The sequence below is a fragment of the Carettochelys insculpta genome, chromosome 3 (genome assembly GCF_033958435.1).
Source record: "Carettochelys insculpta isolate YL-2023 chromosome 3, ASM3395843v1, whole genome shotgun sequence".
In the NCBI taxonomy this organism is placed as follows: domain Eukaryota; kingdom Metazoa; phylum Chordata; order Testudines; family Carettochelyidae; genus Carettochelys; species Carettochelys insculpta.
In genome coordinates, this window is record NC_134139.1 from 153,853,578 (window position 1) to 153,871,680 (window position 18,103).

At 38.2% G+C, this 18,103-nt stretch overlaps 1 protein-coding gene across 2 annotated transcripts in view; it reads right to left on the minus strand.

Moving 5' to 3' along the window:
- COL19A1 (collagen type XIX alpha 1 chain) overlaps positions 1-18,103 on the minus strand; it is a 338,823-nt gene that overhangs the window by 59,967 nt on the left and 260,753 nt on the right. For both annotated transcript variants that reach the window (XM_074991087.1, XM_074991086.1), the window contains 11 exons: positions 17,790-17,843; positions 11,420-11,482; positions 10,708-10,752; positions 9,061-9,096; positions 7,057-7,092; positions 6,911-6,964; positions 6,251-6,304; positions 2,664-2,717; positions 1,145-1,234; positions 785-829; positions 614-691 (listed from right to left, as the gene is read on the minus strand). In XM_074991087.1, coding sequence (XP_074847188.1) covers positions 614-691; positions 785-829; positions 1,145-1,234; positions 2,664-2,717; positions 6,251-6,304; positions 6,911-6,964; positions 7,057-7,092; positions 9,061-9,096; positions 10,708-10,752; positions 11,420-11,482; positions 17,790-17,843 — 609 coding nt within the window. The remainder of the gene's footprint in view (positions 1-613; positions 692-784; positions 830-1,144; positions 1,235-2,663; positions 2,718-6,250; positions 6,305-6,910; positions 6,965-7,056; positions 7,093-9,060; positions 9,097-10,707; positions 10,753-11,419; positions 11,483-17,789; positions 17,844-18,103) is intronic.

An 18,103-nucleotide genomic window follows, 5' to 3' on the forward strand; every position in this document is an offset into this window, starting at 1 on the left:
AATATACACATGAGAACTGGCCACATCTGGACTTTGTTGCTTCCTGGGTGTGAAGCTGAGCTGTGCAGCACTAGCTGGAGACTCTGCATAGAGAAGCAGTGCTCCAATTTCAGTAATTCAGGCCTCCCAACACTGCTGCCCCTGAGCTACTGAGCTATTCCCAGGCAGAATAACTGGGAAATAACAAAAAGATGGGGGACTCTGGTGATTGACTGACAGCCCTGGATGCTTTACAGGGCCTACGTGCTAGTGCTGGAACCAGAATGTGCAGAGATCTCTAAAACAGTTGTCATCCAGAAAAAGAGCCACAGCTTTATGGTGTTCCAGAGCAACGTCCTGTTAATGCAGGAGGGAGCATAGCACAGGCTCTTGCAACTCTCCCATTTCCCACTCACAAGTGATGTTCTACGGGGACTAACAGCAAGATCTAGACAATAATATCTTTTTTTTTTTGGTCTGTGAAAGGGAAAGACTGTTGGGTCAGGAATCATGGAGCAGCAGGGAATGCACATCAGAAATAGCTAACCTGAAACATCTTATATGAATCTGATCATTACATAGATTTCTCATTAATAACTACAATGAAGCTCTCTTTGCTGTTTGCTATACTTACAGGGGGTCCTTGAATTCCTATTCCAAGTGGTCCCATCTCTCCAGGGGACCCTTGTAGGCCAGGGAATCCTCTTTCACCCTGATAAGGTTACAAAACTTTATGATTAATTTTAAAAGCAGAAATTACTCATTCTATTTGTATCTCTTTGAAACTGCAAAAATTTTTGTGTACCTTAGGCCCTCGTGGGCCTGGGGTTCCAGGAGTGCCAGCTGGACCCTAAAAAAAAAACCAATAATTTTATCTTAAAATTAGAGTGTGATAGAATTTTATTGTCAGAGGTAATCAGCATTTGTAAATAAAAATGTTCTCTCTGCACCTTGATTATTAGTACCATAGCCTGGAAGATCATTGAATAGGCACTTGCATTAACAACAAGAGATTTTAGATTGCACTTTCTATGCACTTGCTTCACAGGTGTAACAAATACTTTGCTTTCAGAATCATACTGCTATTACTACAGGAGTCATTTTCACTAGTGCTGCAAGTGCTACCCAGAAATAAGCTATGAAAGCCTTGACAGTGAGTACTTACTGGTTTCCCAGGAAGACTTGGTCCAGGGGGTCCTTTCTCACCTTTTGGACCTGGATATCCAGGAGGCCCTATAATTCCTCCAGGATCACCCTGTGAAATAGATATAAACCACTACATGAAACATAAGTGCTTTCTTTCCAGAAAATTAATGTTAACGTTTGTCTTGGTTATCATAACTATTTCACATGGTCAATCTCTATTACCTGTTATCTCTAGGTAATGGGAAAAATTTTAAACAGCCCAGTTTCAGACTGCACCCTTGTCATTACATCACCTTATCTAGGACTCATTTGACTCCAATTTTATATAAAAAACATTTTAAAACATTATTTTTGATGACAACCTGGCTCTACATTCTAAAGCAGGTGGTTGCTGCCCTTCTAGCAGAGATTTTTCCCTTTAAATCAGATATGCCAGCACCTGCCCTATCGGACCGTAAGTCTGACTACAGGGTGTTTGGAAGTACTGGCATGTCTTGAGATCTGTTACATATTTTTTAGAGAACATATCTGTGACTTTTAATTCTTAAATATTATGCAGGTAAGCATATAAGGTTAAAAAAGCTCATAGGAACATGGGATTTGCTATACCAGAGAAGATTAAGAGTCCATCTAATTTAGTGAATAACTCCACTATTTTCCCCGTTACTCAGGCTTAAGTGCCGGTATCATATCTATACTTCTTTCTCTTTTATATTCTTATACCCAGAATTCCCTCTAAATCCTTCCAGTTATTCCTCTGCATCACCTCTGTAGTATACTTGCCTTCTCTATCCTTAACAGCTTTGGTCCTTGCCTTAGTCATTTCTTCTCTGAACTGTTGAAATTCCCTCTTCTTACTATGAAGGCTCTGCTCAGCTGTACTCAGCCTATATGTTCCCTATAATTCTCGTTTTAATTCTAAACACTCCAAACTCAGCATATTGCTAGCTAGCCGAACTCTTTCTTCCACAAGTGACTCTGTACCTTTTTTTACACTGTCCTCTTCCTCTTAAATATCCTCCCAGGTCCTGTGCATTGTACAACCTTATTCTTCTTCCTGTTTCACAAGACTAGTTTGCCAGGTCCGTGCCCCATTGGTGACCTGTATTGCTGCCTTCCTAACAGCTTGCACCCTCAAACTATTACTGTACTTCACTGGCTTTCTTTAAAACACAAACAACAAGAAGTTTATGTGCATTAACTTATCTCAGAATTCACATCCTCCATATATAATTCTCCTCCTCCCCCTGTACATATTAGCACACACACAGTTAATTCTTGCTATTCTGTAGTACTGGTATGTCTAACTAAAGGCCTAATCCAACTCCCTTTGAAGTCAAGGGGATTCTTTCAATTATTAAGTTGAAACTGTTTTGACACATTAGAAGGTAAACTCTTCAAGACAGTGGCATTTTTAAATTTATTCTTAAAGTACCTAGGTAGACCAGTGTGAAAGAATGGGAGACTCCTTTAAGATTATAATATCTGACTTATATTTTCTAAATTCTAAATATAATTGATCAAATTTTAGTGCATACCTTTTCTCCTTTAATTCCTGGTTCTCCTGGTATGCCAGGCTCTCCTGGTAAACCCTAATTAATTAAACAAACAACATTTTACATTGACCTACAGCATCTTTCAGGTCAATATGCTGTTTGAGATTACAGATGAATAAGGCACGGCAGTAGTTTGCATACATTAGTGACCCAGGTGAGTGTCTCCTCCTCATGGAAGTGTGAACTTTTTTAAGCTAATTTGTTTAAATGAAGATTTACTAACCAAAAAATGCCTTCTATGCCCTTCTGGGCAGCACCTTCATGAAAAAATTCTACTGAGACATTTTTGAAAAAAAATGAAGTGGTGAAATCTGACAGTTCCTAAAGGAAAATGGCAGCAAGTAAAATGACTGTTTTTAAAAGATTAGGTGGCTACCGGGATACAAAGAGCAATTTGTTGATATTTTCTTTCATCTTAAAGACTCAAAGATCTAGTTTTTAATATTGTACATTTAATTAATGCCAAACCTCCCCTTTAAAAAAAAACCTGTTAGCTTTAAATATTCAAAAGACAATTGAAAATCTCAGCTAAATAACAGCATTCTGTTCCTCCAACAGATGTCTGCTTCTATCTCAATTTTTTATATTTATATATATTTATATTTATCTGTATAGTTATATTTATAAATATATTTATATATTTTATATTTATATATATGTTCTTTCCCTCCTAAGAATTCAAACAAATAGAGATGCAGACACAACGAATAATAAAATAAGTCAAAACTACCTAAACATTCATAAATAGGTTAAACTGACAAGATTGTCAAATATGTTATCGAAAAGAGAGCATTCCACATTTGCGCCAAAAGGATATATGGAGTTGCCGCATGTGTTAATACTTTACATTACATTTATACTGTGAAGTAGTGTATACTTGTCCATTATGAACCTTAGATAAATGCCACAGCAAGAAGTAGAGCTAGTCAAAGGCAAGAAGTTTTAATACTCATGCCCAACTATTATATGCAAATAAATGATCATTGCCAAAAAGATCTGGAAAGGCATATCACTTGCCCTTTCCTCTGGAATGGGAAACATTTCATCTTTTTAGCATTTGCATGGAAAGAATGAATGACTGAATGTCAATAGGAAGCATTCAATTGTCTGTGTGTTCTCCTTGCCTGACTCTATTCTGCCCTAAATGCAAACAACTGTTGGTTGCATACAGTCATTCATTTCAAATGTAAGAAACCCCATGAACAGTAGCTGACTGAAAGGTGTATGAGCCAGATTCTCTGCCATGCTCCATCCACATTTAGAGAGATACAAAGGGAACTCAAACAGGCCTTCCTTGTGATCCCTCTGTGTAGATAACCCATCTTCCCTGGCAGCCCCTAGTGTCTGACTCATGTCAGAAATAGGGAGGAAGAAAGGCCAGAGAGAGTTCACATCAAAGGTGAATTGTTCCTTGGGAAGAATGTGAAAGCAGCACCTGCCTACTCATACATTGGGCAGAAAATCAGGGAACCAAAACTAGTTTCAGGATAGCTTTCCCTCCCACGTCCACTGTTGCAAAACAAGAACTAGGAAAAAATTGAGACCATGGCTGTAGTTGATACACACCTGTGTGGTTCATGCTGCACAATACATAATGGACTATCCAGTCCCTACTCCAAGACATTTGCAGAGCAGATACATAATTTTTGGGACTGGAGAGTTTAATCTTAAAATGATATAGATTGTAATATGTCAGTTGGTCAAAGGCACAGTAGATGTATGTACCTTACAAACCAAATATTTAAAAATCAGCACCTAAATTGTGCATGAAAATTATGTAGAAGCTAAAACAATGAGAAGTCCTGTGGCACCTTAGAGACTAACAGATTTATCGGAGCATAAGCATCTGTGGGCAAAGACGCACTTCATCATACGCTACTGGCAAACTGGGTCTTTGCCCACGCAAGTTTACGCTCTGATAAATCTGTTAGGTTATAAGGTGCCACAGGATTTCTTGTTGTTTTTGCAGATGCAGACTAACATGGTTACCACTCTGATACTTGTATAAGCTAAGTGCTGGAAACTAACTTCAGGTGCCAGAAAAATTAATGTTTGCATCATCAGCTACTTGTGCTCTCACCTTCAACTGTTTTGCACATAGACCTGTGTATTTTGTACTCAAAATGCCAATTTGCATACACATGCACACATTTTGTGTGGCCAACAGTAATAATAGAATTGACAAAGAAGTCTATATACTGCTTGACAATACATTTTAGCAATAATAATATAATGAGAAGCATAAGACATTTTTAAACAGTGTTCCATTGAGGGGATTTTCAGTACCTATACAAAGCACAGCCTCAGAATGTGTGTGCAGCCATGTGAGAGCCAAAGGCAAAACGGTTATTACACTAGCTCCTGGAGGCAATGAAGGACAATAAGGACCAATTTTTATCCTTGTGCTCTGGTAGAGCAGCAGGTATGCTGTAGCCCTAGAGGTATCTTCCAAGTCTAATAATTATACTACCGACAGTATTTGAATTATATGTAACTTGAAACACTGAATAATTGTCCAAAGCTGAATTGGGAGCTAAATACAAAATAGAACATCAGCTTGTTACTGTTATATATATTATATTTGATCATTTATTAAAACAAAGCATTTGTTGGTAATCTTCTAAAGTAATCACACTTCATGAGAAAGCACAGCTGAGAGATTAAGTTTTTGACTAATTAGCAATAGAAGAACTTTGAATAAACCCTCAATGATAATCAAAGGCTGTTATTTCTATTTTCTATATAAGCATTTTCCTTTTAGTTTGTTTTTCAATGAAGTGGACTATGGGGCTGGGACATGCATGCCAGCACTTTAAGTTTAACACTTCGAAGTTGCCGCAGGGGCGAATTAGCCCAATGAAGTACTCTGTATTCACCGCAGCACTTCATTAATAATCTCCCATCGCCTCAATTAACATGCCCCCTTCAAAGTTGGGGGCAAGTGTAGAGAAGCCCTGGCAGTCTGAAGGAGCTAAAGACTGACCACTAATTTGTCTCTGGTTTCAATGTGTTTATACAAGGGATGAATTTGGTCCTGAGATTGATTTCTTACTATCTTAGTACCCTAAGTCAGTGGTGTAAGTCTGCATGCTTAGATTCATATAATCCATTATTACTGAAACACTGTTGATATTGACAGATTATGGCTTTTAACAATACAGATTGCAAACATGGCATTGAATTGTTCTTCCCTTGCTTTATATCTTACCACATTGACCTTTCCAACCCATTGTAATGATTCCAGGCAGATCTGTAAGGAGATTCTCGGGGGATTTCATTATCTCCTCTAGTGTGTATTTCTATAGCTGGAGGTGATCTGGGCACTTGTGAGTTACACAAATTAGTAATAAAATCCTCCATTGGGAGATGACAAAACAATGACATATAAAGATCTTGGACAACCCCAAACATTAAGTCAGTGGCAGAATTGGCATTTTAAAGTCCCGTTGGCTAACTACTAAACCACTCCACATAAGACCACACAGCAATACTTTCCATGACACTACTTCATTGTCTAATATTTCACCTCAAACAATTTTACTGACTGCAGAAAATCACACAACTCTTACCATTTCTCCTGGCTGTCCTCGAGGTCCAGTGGGTCCTGGAGGCCCCTGCAATCCCTACAGTGTGTGTATATGCATACAAATTAATTTGAGTTAAAAACAAATACATTTGCAATAATATTATACTGAACAGAGAGTAAAGAACTCGATCCTCTATAAGAAGATACACAAAAGAACTTTTAAAAGTTATCTTCTACCTGGATTTAGGAACAGCAGTTAGTGCTAGTTCATTCTCCATTATCCCCAACAGGGTTTGCATTGTAATGCTGCCCTGTTAAATATATTACACGTTTCCATATTAAGAAGTTAATTTCTCAAAGCATGTTGACACAGGGGGTCTGCTTTATGGGCCAGAACCTCAACTGTGCGAATCACTGTAGCAAGGTAGAAGTCAATGGAACTAAGCCATTTTACACCAAATGAGAGTCTGGCCCCACTGTGTCCACAGGCAGAGTACAACAGCTACTGCTGAAAAAAGTCGAAATAAGAACCTCGCCCATGCAATCACAGGATGGTCAACAAGACCATGAATGACTGGGTGGAACCTAAGCTGCTGAGCTGGAAAAAAATGAGTCAGGGTTTCTTGCTTGAGGATTTTATTGAAGGAAGAAGGAATACTCTGTGTGTCAGGCTTTCAATTTTATAATAAATATATTAACATACCTCTGGTCCTGGATTTCCTGTGAGTCCAGGAGGACCACGATCTCCTGTTTCACCCTAAAACACATAATTTTTCTCAAATAATGTAATGTTATATCCACAAGAGACATCTGTTTACAAAATAGAGTGTACAGCAATCAGAAATATACCTTAATTCCTTGTGATCCTTTCATTCCAATTTCCCCCTGAAATAAAAAACAAATATGACCCCAATAAGCTGAAATTAGGCTAAGACTGACTTTGTTGAAGTTACTACACACACAAACATCAACGTATTTATTTAATTAATACAAGTTAGAAAATAATGTTTATTCTTTAAAGTGTTGTTGATGCTTTATGGAAAACTTTGGAAGCATTATTTTGAAAAAAGGTCTATTTACCATTTCGGGTTTGGTGATTTCTCATCTCATGTTTAATGCCTAACAATATTTGCTTGAAAACATAATATTTGCTTAGAACTCATCTGTTCCCGGTGTAATTTCTCACTTAAACTCATTACTCTGTTTATGATATTGCATGCCTCTCTCGTTTTTACAATAAATCTGATTCTACACACGTTCTTCGACAGCATGTTTCACCACCGCATATGCCTCACAGTTCATGAAACAATGAGACTGACATGGGTAATATCACAGAGAGGATTATGACTTGCTGTAAAATATACAAAAGAGCAGTAGATGAAATCTTAATGAATAGGGACTGTTTTGTTTAAAATATCTTCAGTAATAAAAAGTGCCATATAAAATATGGCTATAAGAAGAATGTCCTGCAAATAAAGTTTCCCAAGGACATTAATGGGGTGTTAATAGAGGAGCATACATATTTTAACTACTATGCTTGAAGTTTAGTATTAATTGCAGAGTTAATGAAATAGCTGTAGTTTCCTACTGAGTTGACTAATGCATTTATTTATGTAATAATTAGAATTGTGAGGGATAGTATGGCCAGCTTTGCTATTTTTGACTTCTATGGCCAGTAATTTATTGACTTCAATAACAGTAGAATAAGCCTGCTGTTGAGCTGTTTAGGCTTCGCAACTTCCATCTCTGCTTTCTTGGGACCTACATTGCCCAGGCCTACTCTTTGGTGACCCCCTACCTTGTATTGAAAGGGTAACAAACTGATCACAGAAATAGCTTCCAAGGAGAATCTGGAGAGAGGCCAAGGACAACAAGCACTAGCTGCCTCCAGGCCAATGTATAAGAAAGGGAAAGGTTCCTTTGTGCCCAAGCCTCTCTCTGAGTTTGAAGAGCTGGCAGTTGGAAATTATGACTTTTTTACTTGTAACCTGAGTGAATTTGACATGTCTATACTTGAGAGGCAATAAACATGAAATCCCATGATGCCATTGTATAGTCAAGTCCTTGGGAAACTTTATTTGCAGGACATTCTTGGAATATTTGGCATCAAACTTATTCTAATGTACAGTCTAATGGGCCAGGAGGTTACCAGATATTCAAATATTATGGATAATAGAGAGGTATACCCAGCAATGCACAACACTAAAGAAAAACAAGATTAGGTATTAAGAAAAAACAAAAATGTATGCAGAATACTTTATTTACCAGCACCAAGTAGTATCACACACTGTAAACTCATAGGCTGGGTCTACACATGCCCCTTCCTTTCGAAAGGGGAATGTTAATGAGCAGGTTCGAAATATGCTAATGGGGCACTGCAATGAATATGAACGAAAGCCCTGGTGATCGGAAGAAAGGCTTTCGAAAACTGGGGTGGGTCCTTTCAGAAGGTCCCGTCTCCACGGGCAGCGCGCGATTCGAAAAGCCGCATTTTCGAATCACCATGGCCGCCATTATGCTAATGAGACGCTGCATATTCATTGCAGCACCTCCTTAGCATATTTTGAACCTGCTCATTAACATGCCCCTTTCGAAAGGAAGGGGCACATGTAGACCCAGCCATACTGTATTTGCTGTATTAATTTGTATTTACTTTCACTCTACTGTACTTACGGAAAAACGTAACTAAAATTAGCTTATGGTTAAAATGCCGGTTATTTGAGCATGCCGGATGATAGAATACCGGATATGAAATAAATTACTGTACAACAGAAACAAATAATTGACTCTAAATATGGTGAGAAAAATTGGATCTGAGCATAAACATTAGCTTAAAACTTCATTTGTACTTACTGGATCTCCCTTTTCTCCTTTTTCAGATGATGCTCCCTGTAATAGCAAGCAGCAAATGTTGATACTTACATACTTATTTTTAATGAAAAATTGTTTATCTGACTTTGGAAAACAACTCTTGAAAACACAAAGCAAACAAACTAACAATTAGTTATACGTAACCTACACAACTAAGTTTATAAAATATATTAAATATAAAAGCCCATTTAAAGATTACCTTAATTACAAAGAATATGGACAGATAAGAAAACTGGATCCTATTTCATTTAGTTTCTTTTATGTCTGGGTCACATATTATGCATTGAATATAATCATAAGCATAAAGCTTTCAAACCTGGGTCCACATATCATGCTCCAACTTTTCACCTGCTGACTTAGTAGCATCAGCTAGAAGTGGGGCTTCTTGAAGCCCCCATTCAGATAGAAGGCTCTACCCTGGGCACCAACTGATCAGACAATGGTTCCTGATTGGCCTGCTCCCCCTACTTCAGGTCAGAGGAGGAATAGGAATTTGTCAGTACAGCTGGGCTCCACTGTGCTTTGGACTACTTATCCAGTGCTACCTGCTCCGGTCTTCCTGGTTTTCTGATTTGGCCTGATTCCTGGATCTAGATCTCCAACCCTTCTTCTGACCCTACCCTCCTGGTTTCCAAACTCAGCCTTGTTGCTAAATGATGTTATGAAGGCCAAAACTGCAACTGTGCTGAAAAATGAATTAGGTAGATTCCCAGAGGACAGGTCCATCAATCGCTATTAGTTGTGATGGCATGTAACCCTATGTTCTGAGTGTCCCCAAACCTCTGACTTGCCCCGTTCTGTGCATTCTCTCTGAAATGTGGCACGGTCCACTGTCTGAAGTTTGGATAGTGAGTTAGGTGGACCCTATATGACCATTCCTATGTTCCTTATTTGAAAGACATTACAAGACTATTGTTATTTCAATCAGCAATATCTCATTGTTTGAGATACTTGCTTTCTTCTGTGGTTTTTAGGTACCAAAAACCAAAACCAAAACCAAAACCAAAGTACTAAGCTTTTTCAATGTGTAAAGAAAATTAATTTCACGTGTCATTTTTGGCCAGCATTTTTGTCTGGTTTTCTCTTGTCTTTGTCTTGTCTAGCAGGTCTCCCTGGCTCTAAATTATAGGCTCTGTCCTGACTTATCAGGATCAGAAAGGAAAGACAGAAAAAGACCAGAAATATTGCAATGTCAGCATGCTGGTAAGCAGTGCAACGCCGAAAGCATTCAGAGGGCTCTGTGTGACCTGTCCCAGCAGTACCCAGGGTACATACAATGAGTTTACTGAAAAACTGAGCAGTGACTTGAGCACTCATTCAGCAGCTCATCCCTATTCAGCAGCTTACTTAAGCACATACTTAACTTTAAGTTGGATGCCTTCAGCTGGGGCATGGCTTCAAAACACAAAGGTTAAACCCAGCTCTGTTGTACAGTCCATTAGTCACCCACATACCCAACAGCCATGACCACCCAGCAGACATATCCAGGCCAGAAAACAAAATGTAGGTTGTGAGGGCACAGTCTCTCACAGGGGCATAGTCTTCTGTGTCCACAGTTCTTCTACTTGACTTTTACTCTGTTTTCAAGCCATCTTCGTGCGCTTCTAAGAACACGGAATTATTATTTACCTTTTCACCTTTTGCACCAGTTAAGCCCATTTCTCCTTTCTGACCCTATTAAGAAAATTAAAAAAAAATTGACATCTTTTTTATGCTGACAAATGGAAAGACTCTTCCCTTTCCAGCTGCTCCTTGAACTGCACGTGGCATAAAATCTTGTTAATCATCATTGCTGGAATTTGTGATTTAACCATCTCCAGCTGAACTGCACCCATTGCCTTTTGCTGGAGAATAGGAGCTTCTATATACCACTGAAAATCAAACACACGGCGACACTGTGAAATATCTGGTGAGTTTTCTCTCTTTTCACCTCAGAACAACAGTATATCAAAATGGCAACTATACATTCCATTATTAAAAATACACAGGTGCTTTTCTCGGTTGTTGCCATGCAAGGTAAGATAATTACATGGGTATTTATGTCTCTAGTTTCAGGGCGTGAGAGGAGCACCTCTTCAGGGCTCTAAGAATTTTTTTCCTACTATAATATTATAGAAATATTTAAATATGTAAATGTTTTTCTTCTCTCTTTCTCTCATTTGCCAGTGACAGAGGTTAGATACTAGATGGACATGAGACTAGAGGGACCAAAGGCTGTTCAATTATGAAATCTACTCCTCCTGCAAAGAAGAATGTGACAACCTAGATGAATGAGACTGCAGGTAAATTTAGCTGGGTTGTATTTTGCAATTTCTCATGCCTTTACGTCTCAGATGCTTACAATTTCTCCCTTTTGTCCTTTATGTCCAGCAGCCTCAGGTAATCCTAGTTGTCCTGCATCACCCTGTGAAGAATTGCAAGAAAAAGAAAAATGTAATATAAAGTATTTTGATAAACGCATTTTGCATAAACAATTTTGTAAGGAACAAAAAAATTCCTGTTCTAATATGAACAAGTAACTCAAGAAATACTCAATTTCATTTTGAGCAGCATGAAGACAATGATAAAGAAAGAAGTAAAGTGATATTAGTGACAGCATATTTCCATTGTTCCTCTGAATAAACAAACTGAGTATATTTGGCTTCAAATTTTATTTTTATTGAGACTGCATATTGTATATTCCTTTTCACAGCAGGCCTATACATATTAAATATACAGTATCTGGTGCTTTAACTTTACATATAGAAGACATGGTTAAAATAAAGTAGGTATGCACAACAGGGACAACATGGTCTAGTGGCTAGCTGGGTGACCACAGAGAAGTAACCCCATCTATGCCGCAGTTTCCCCATGTGCAAAATAGGGATAATGAGGTAAAATGTTTTGGCACACACTAATAGCAAACTCAACATTTCTATGAATCATGAGAAACACTTTGCCCCATAAGACAAATGAGGAGGTGGCACTGGCAGATACAGCTGAAGACCTATCATAATTTCATGACCACTTCTCACTACCTAGTTCCCTACATAGCCAGTGCATATTCTGTGCCCGCACCATGTGAAGTTTTACTTGCTTCAGTACAGTTTTGGTGATTTTAAGCGAACACAGAATCTGGTTTTTATTTTGTGGTTTATCTTAATATTAATATTAATATTAATATTAATATTAATATTAATATTAACAATAAAGGAGATAAAATAACAAAAAAGGAAATATCAAAAAGATTACTAATGATTTTATAAAGGAAAATATTCACATTTTTATGGATTTTTGTTCAATTGCTAGGGCAGTTCAGCAATGAATTTACACAAGTCATCACCTTCCTGCTGGCAACCAACTAATATTGGGATTAGCTGCAAAAGCATCTTAATAATGACTGCTGAGTGACAGCTGATTTGGTGATGAGAATACACCAAAGACAATTATTGATGATGATGAGGATGAAGAATTAGCTACTGTATAGTAGTCATCTATATAACTAGACAGCTTTTGTTTATATTGAGATGTGCCTTGAATTTATTTGCTTGGAAAAAAAATAAAACATTCTTTTTGGGAAAGATAATATTAGATCAACTAGCTGTATTTGTATATGTTCTTTGAATATCAACATATAAATAATTCTCTGTTAACATTTAGAAGGAAAATATTTAGAAGGTGAAAATAGTGATAGAGAGTAGCAACAGATGACTGAATAATTAAATCAAACATTGAAAAAATGTCATAAATCTGCTTATGTATTTACTTTCAGTCACTTTCCACTCTGCTTTAAATTCTTACCATTCAATGTCTGTGACCTGACTGAGCTGTACACAGCAGACTTTTCTGTCATATCTAATGAGGTCTGTAAGCAGATTTGATTTGAAAATGGAAGTGACCCTATGTTTATGTACCTTAAAATTAAGATAAGCCACAACATAAAAACCAGATTCTGTGTTCACTTAAAATCACCAAAACTGTACTGAAGCAAGTAAAACTTCATATGGTGCGGGCACAGAATATGCACTGGCTATGTAGGGAACTAGGTAGTGAGAAGTGGTTATAAAATTATCATAGGTCTTCAGCTGTATCTGCCAGTGCCACCTCCTTATTTGTCTTATGGGGCCATAGAGTTTCTCATGATTCATAGAAATGCCACAACAAATAAACAAAGGAAATATCACCCGAAAAGACAAATAGTAAAGGACTTTACAAGAGTATACCTACCTGGAAAACTACTTAAAAAACAAAAACAAAAACAAAACAAACAAAAAACATCCTTCACCTGAGAACTTGAGAGAGCTTTGACAGGCTGCATAAAATCAAGGACATTGACAGAACATGGTTACCCATACCAAAAGGACTCTCATAACCCACATAATATCACAGAACAAATTATCTTGCATTTATATGAAGAGTCTCAGCTTGAAGACATTTTTACAAATGTTACACTGTTGGTAACGGTATTTGGCACTTCACAGTGCCCAGCCAGCTTTCATCACATTACTTAATAATGTGAAAAAGCAGAACTGTAGGTCAAGAATACCAGAAGAAACCTCTCTACTTGTGAGAATAGCTCTGGGGGGATTTTTTAATGGTCAGGAAGAGCAGATAGGATCTCATAAATATTCCCCTACCCTAAACTACACAGAATACAATTTATCTGCTTTGGTGGTTAAAAGGCATGGGTCAACTATTCTGAGATTTAGATTGTGCTTTCACAGAGCTGGGCATTTAAAGCCTGATGTTTAGACTAGTAAACCATCTCTGCTATCATAGTACATATTAAACTGAGCTCTCCCCTGCTGAAAAATTACTTGCTTGTGAATGTCATTAAACTCTTCACACTGAACAGCTGAAGGAAGGAGTAAGTTGCTGCTCTGTAAATGATTTAAAAGATGATTAATTTCTTGAAACAAGCAGCTGGCCTATATTTTGTCAAAAGACATTAAATGGGAAACATAAGATGCCCTAAGAACACTCAGACCCTCACAGTGGTGAGAAACATGACACTTGTAGACAGATGCATACCAAATCCTGAGGACTTGCACTATCACTTTAGAATTAGTCCTAAATAGTGTGGATTCAAAGAGAGCCTTTGGAATGTAAAAAAGAAAGATGTCAAACAGAGAAATAGTTTTATGAAACAAGCTGTAGACAAGGAAAATATTTAATATTAAGAGAAGTTACTTTTTGACAAGAAAAAGCAATGGCTAAGGTGATAAGATATACGCTTGCATGGGAAGGTGACAGACCGAGCACAAAACCAAAAAAAAAAAACAGTCCTGGAGCAGTTTAAGGACTAACACAACAAATTGTTAGGTGATAAGCTTTTCTGGGACTGACCCACTTCTTCAGATATGCAAAATTGATCAGAATTTTCCAGATTTGAAGAAATGTGTCTGTCCCATGAAAGCTCATCACCTAATAAATTACTCTTTTTAAAAGTCTTTAAAGTGCTCCAGGACTGCTTTTCGGTTTTGTGAAGATACAGACTAACATGGCTCCCGCTCTGTGACTATAGACCAAGCACAGACATTAACCCCCTGAATCTGGAAAACATCTCTCCTCAGGACAGCAGATAAGCATGTGCTTAAGACCCAGTAAATTTAATGTCCTAAATTGGGGCCTATATCCGGAAATCATCCTATGGAATGAGTCAACTCACTGGGATATATCATGGAACCAGCTGCCGTTCATATATAACTTCTGAACTATATACATTTATATGAAGGCTTTCTAAGTTATTTCTTACTGTAAATTTTGCTCAGCTTCAATGAAATAGAGCTTGGAAATTTTTGTGTTAAGGTTTAGCAGTTTACAGTGACAGAAAACTGAACTCAAGGCCAAGTCATATTTCCTACTTACAGCAGACAGCAGAACTACTGGCAAAATCTCTGGCAAGAATTTAAAGACATGCCTAACTGTATTGTCAAAGCAATTGGAACTTTTATCTGGTAAGAATGTGAGGGAACGTTAAATGAAGTCCATATAATCCAGAGGTACTGCAATGAAAATGTAGAGCTTTAGGGTGTTTGGAAATCTGAAATGAACAGGGACATAAAAATCAGACAATATATTTGGATTCCAACACTGCAAATACTTCAGGATATACTTCAGGAAATACTCTAGACTGGAAGGTTAAGATATTGAAGGTAGCCATTTACTTTTTTATGGAAAATATTTCATTAATTCCCTTAAAATAGCTTTGAAAATCTCAATCCAAGTTTGTAGATTTCCATTTTATTCTCATTATCATAACAGGTAAGATTAATAAACAAGAACTTAAACTGAAGTCTTTGGGGAGAAAAGAGGAAATAATAATCTTTCTTTGGAGAGGTTCAACTTCTGAGTTTTGTAAACCAGGAGACTGCTTTTGAGAAGTAATATTTATATAATCTCCAGACTTGCGATTTCTTAAAGTTCTGCATTCTTTGTCCAAGACCATGGGTTCAGACAGGAAAAAACATATTTTTCAGCTGAGACTGAGGTAAAATTTTCATCATTTGAATAATAATGAGACCTATCTCTTATTTATGCTTTTCACTCACAAGTCTCATAGCACTTTACACAGAACTGATTACAAGACATCAAAGAGTCGTATCAATAAGAAATGTGTAAGCTGGGGAGAAAAACAGTCCTGTTATGCTTTCTTCTCATCTTATTTATTTAGTAACTTTAAAATATGAGGGCTCTGTCTTTTTAAGAGGCTTTATTGCGTATTCTCTTATACAGTAAGCCCTCGATATAATGGACCCTGTTATACCAGACATCGGTTATAATGAAAGTCTTCTACTGCCCCCCCTCCCAAGAAAGTAGAGTACTGTACTGTACCGCACAGTACTGTGAAAGACTCACCAGAACCACCACCAGGTCCTGTGGCTCAGACCTCCACAACTGTGGGGTCCCTGGCTGTGCCACAGCCATCACCGTCACCGTGTTTGTCCCACAGCCACCACTGCTGCTGGGATTGTCCCCCTTGGTGGCTCAGGCTGACACAGCTTACCTGGCCATGGGTGGGACTTCCACAGCTGTAGGGTTCCATGCCATGCCACAGCTGCCACAGCCGGGATTCCGCCTCTGCCCCCCAACACACTGAGACTGCCCCAGATGTTGGAGGAGCCCCCATGCTCCGCCCTGAGCATGGGCAGCTCAGAGCCAGAGGAGCCACCACTCCCAAGGCAGAGCATGGGTAGCTGGGAACCGGGGGAGGCCCCTGGCTCTGCCCTGAGCCCCAGCAGGAGAAGCCACCATGCTGTGCTGGAGCCAGGAAGAGCTGGGAAGGTCAGTGAGCTAAACCCTCAGATATAATGAACTTTTGGTTTTAATGGACACCCCTCCCCCCATTAGTCTGTTATATCAAGCGTTTACTGTATGGTTATTCATGGTTAAGGATAAATACCTTAGACAATCAGAGAATTTCACAGTTCCTTTGAAAGAGTAATTAACAAGTCTCATTTTTAGTCTCTCCTAAATGGAAAGCCAAATTATAAAAAATTGAACATTATGGCTTGAGCAAACAATAAATACACTTTCTCACGCACACACTCATTTTCATGCTGATAAAAGAAAGGCTGATTCAATCAGCACCAGGGCTGCATCTATACTAGCAAGTTCTTTTGAAATATCCAGTGGAGCGTCTACATGCAAAAAGCTTTCTTTCGAAATTAAATCAAAAGAACGTGGCACTCCTTTTGAAAGCACTCTTCCACTCCTATTTCAGGAAGAGTGCCTTCTTTCAAAAGCATATTTGGAAAGAATATGTGTGTAGACGCTCTGTGGGACCTTTTTTTTGAAAGAGCAGTCCTCATGGTCCCCGAATTTTCGATCTCTGGCCCATTCTTTCGAAAAAGTGGGAGCTGTGTGGACACGCTCTTTCAAAAGAAGATCTTCTGGAAGATCTTCTTTCGCAAGGTCACTGTAGTGTAGATGTAGCCTAGATGTGTATGTGATCAACAGATTTATGGTGTCTGTGCTTGTGCGTGTGTTTTGCTCAATCATTTGGATGAGAAAAAGAGATCTGTACATGCTGATTACAGGAATTCAGCTTTAGGATGCTTTTTAGAAAGAATAACTGGGACTATATTGTAGAAGCAGCCTTTATAGTACAGTGAAGTTTGATTTCTATGAATCAAATAAAAAATGCTTCACAGTGCCCAGACTGTAATCTCTGTTGCCAGTTTTCCACATGAGTAACATCTAAAGGGGCAGATTTTGGATTGAGCTTCTGACCTGCCTATGCCAGTCCAGTGGTGGAATCCAGTCTAGTGGTAAATCTCTCTCTCTCACTTGTGCACGTGCGCGCGCGCACACACACACACACACACACACACAGCTACATCTATAATGCATTCTGCTTTCAGAAGCAGAATGCAACCAAGCAAGACTGAAAATGCAAATGAAGCACAGATTTACATATCTCATACCTCATTTGCATATTCTCACGCTATCTAACTCTCGGAAGAGGCTTTTCTGGAAGCAAAAACAGCTGTGTGGATGGAGTTCCTTCAACAACCAACCCCGTTTTTGAAGGAATCCTGTCTACATGGCTATTTTTGCTTCCAGAAAAGCCTCTTCGGAAGCATGACCACGTGAGAATATGCAAATGAGGCCTGAGATATGTAATTCCATGCTTCATTTGCATTTTTATCTCACTCATTTGCATTCTGCTTCTGAAGGCAGAATGCAGGTTAGACATAGTCACACAAAATAAACAAATTTAACTTTCATACCTGGTTATAATGCCTGTTGGAGGAATCTTGAAATCCAGATATCCCAGGAGGTCCCTACATTGGAGGTGGAAGGAGGAGATACTTTATAATAGACACACTTAAATGTTACATATTTCTACATTAAAGCCCTGGCTCACTTTTAAAGGTTTCACTTTTTAAATGTGTTTACATAGTAAATTATTGGTTCTAAATTCATTACTATTACTTCTGGATAAATAAAATACTACCATTACTCGAAAAGAGCACATCATTTAAGCAAGATAAGGTCCCCCAATTCTGGGAACCAGCAGGTTATTTCATGATGGATCAATGTG